At 36.5% G+C, this 1,859-nt stretch overlaps 1 protein-coding gene across 1 annotated transcript; it reads right to left on the minus strand.

The window, feature by feature from the left end:
- Nucleotides 1-557: 557 nt before the first annotated feature.
- LOC148760538 (uncharacterized) lies at nucleotides 558-1,435 on the minus strand. Its single transcript, XM_088810521.1, has 2 exons — nucleotides 1,126-1,435; nucleotides 558-1,060 (listed from the first exon to the last, which is right to left on the minus strand). The coding sequence occupies exons 1-2, from the start codon at nucleotides 1,433-1,435 to the stop codon at nucleotides 558-560; spliced, it is 813 nt and encodes a 270-aa protein (XP_088666647.1).
- Nucleotides 1,436-1,859: the final 424 nt, after the last annotated feature.

Genomic DNA, 1,859 nt, shown 5'->3' on the forward strand with positions numbered 1-1,859 from the left:
CATCATGACAATAAATTGATCTGGTGTTGCCAATTAACAAGTCATTTGGAAAACAAGAATATTGTTGATGATGAACATAAAAGTTACACCTCCTATTTCCTCTTATCTCAAGATTCAAGTGCAAGTTAAATTGAGAGCAGGGGGGAATGAAGACAAAAAAAAAATTAACATGGGAATGAAATTGAATTCTTATAGTACTTGTCTAGATTATTAATTAAGCTTATTATGAAATTTTGTTTCTCACTGAAATGATATCTATGTTTTAGATTATAACTAGCAAGGTAAGAATAGTACAACGGGGAAAATTCATTGACAAAATTCAGAGTGGAGTTCAATAAATATTACAGAACAAAAACATAACCCTATGCACTAATGTAAGAAAATTGGGCAAAATGACAGGCATTAAACAACTAATCCCATTAATTTAATTTCCTAATACAAAATTAATATAAACGGAAGAAGCTTTAACAGAGAGAGAGAAAGGCCTATGTAACATCTTAGCTGAGAGAAGGGCACATAAAGAGTTGTTATGCGAAATAAGAAAAGGGACATCTCTCTCACCCAAAATAAGCATGATACAAATCAATGCTATCTCCATCTTCAATCTCCAAATCATCGGCTGTTTCATTTGGTTTTATAGATTTACCAAAATAATTGAATCTTACATTGTCGTAAAAAGCACCATTGCGGTCACAGTAATCAAGCATTAGATTATGTAGTGGTGTATGTCGCCCAATCCAATAGAAAAGCTGATGATCATCTTTGCTTGAATCCCACACTCCCAGAACAATGGGTTTCTCGTTATACACCCGAGGCAGAGAGATCACAGTCGATGGTGTTGCAACCCTTAAAGTTCTTTTGGACCGTGTAATGATATCTTCATCTTTCATCTGCAAATCATCAGGTGTTTTCTTCGGGTATATACGAGATCCGTCATATAAGAATCTCAAAGAACCGTAGGCAACACCAATGCGTTGAGTGTAACCCAGCATTAGTTCAATTAGGGGTGTCTTTCGACCAATCAAATAGCAAAGTTGATCAACTTCCTTCAGTCCTGCACCTTCAAAAAAATCCGCTTTCCTTGTGTCACCTCAGAAAGAGTTACTAGCGTCAATTGAGTTGCACCCGTGACCGTGAATTTAGCCCATGCAATAACATCAATGATATCATTATCTTCCATCTTCAAATGATCAGCTGTTAAACTCGGGTTAATAAGGGAACCGTCATGAAGGAATCTCTTGGAGTTGAAGGCAACACCAATGCGTCGAGTGTAATCCAGCATTAGTTCATGTAGCGGAGTCTTTCGTCCCATCAAATACCAAATTTGATCAGCTTCATTCCGTCCCTGCAACTTCAAAAGAATCCGCTTTTCTTCTGTCGACTGAGAAACAGTGACTAGGGTCGATTGAGTTGCTGCTGTGCATCTCGTACCCATTTTCACTTGTTGGATCAGACTGCCTTCTCATAGGATATGTACGCCAATGATGAAGACACAATTTACATAGCAGTACTCAACTTGCAGAAAAGAGAACAAGCGTCTTTTTGGGAGTTGAAAACTTGAAATTAAGCTTTAGAAACTTATATACATGCATTTGCTCCTTCAAATTAATATCCTATTTCATTAGTTTGGCGTTGGAAATTTACCAATCTTTACTGTGATTTAAAAAATAACTGCCCCATGGAAATTCGAAAGGCCTAATCTTCTGTATTATGATCTGGGGTTGTGATTTTCCAAGTCATTTGAAAATAGAAGAAATTGTTGATGATAAAGCTCCTATTTCCACTAATATCAAAGATTGAAGTACAAGCTAGTTAAGGAGCAAATGCATGCATATATGGTCCCTTTGCCATTGATTATT

The sequence above is a fragment of the Theobroma cacao genome, chromosome 10 (assembly GCF_053813885.1).
Source record: "Theobroma cacao isolate CCN51 chromosome 10, ASM5381388v1, whole genome shotgun sequence".
Classification (NCBI taxonomy): domain Eukaryota; kingdom Viridiplantae; phylum Streptophyta; class Magnoliopsida; order Malvales; family Malvaceae; genus Theobroma; species Theobroma cacao.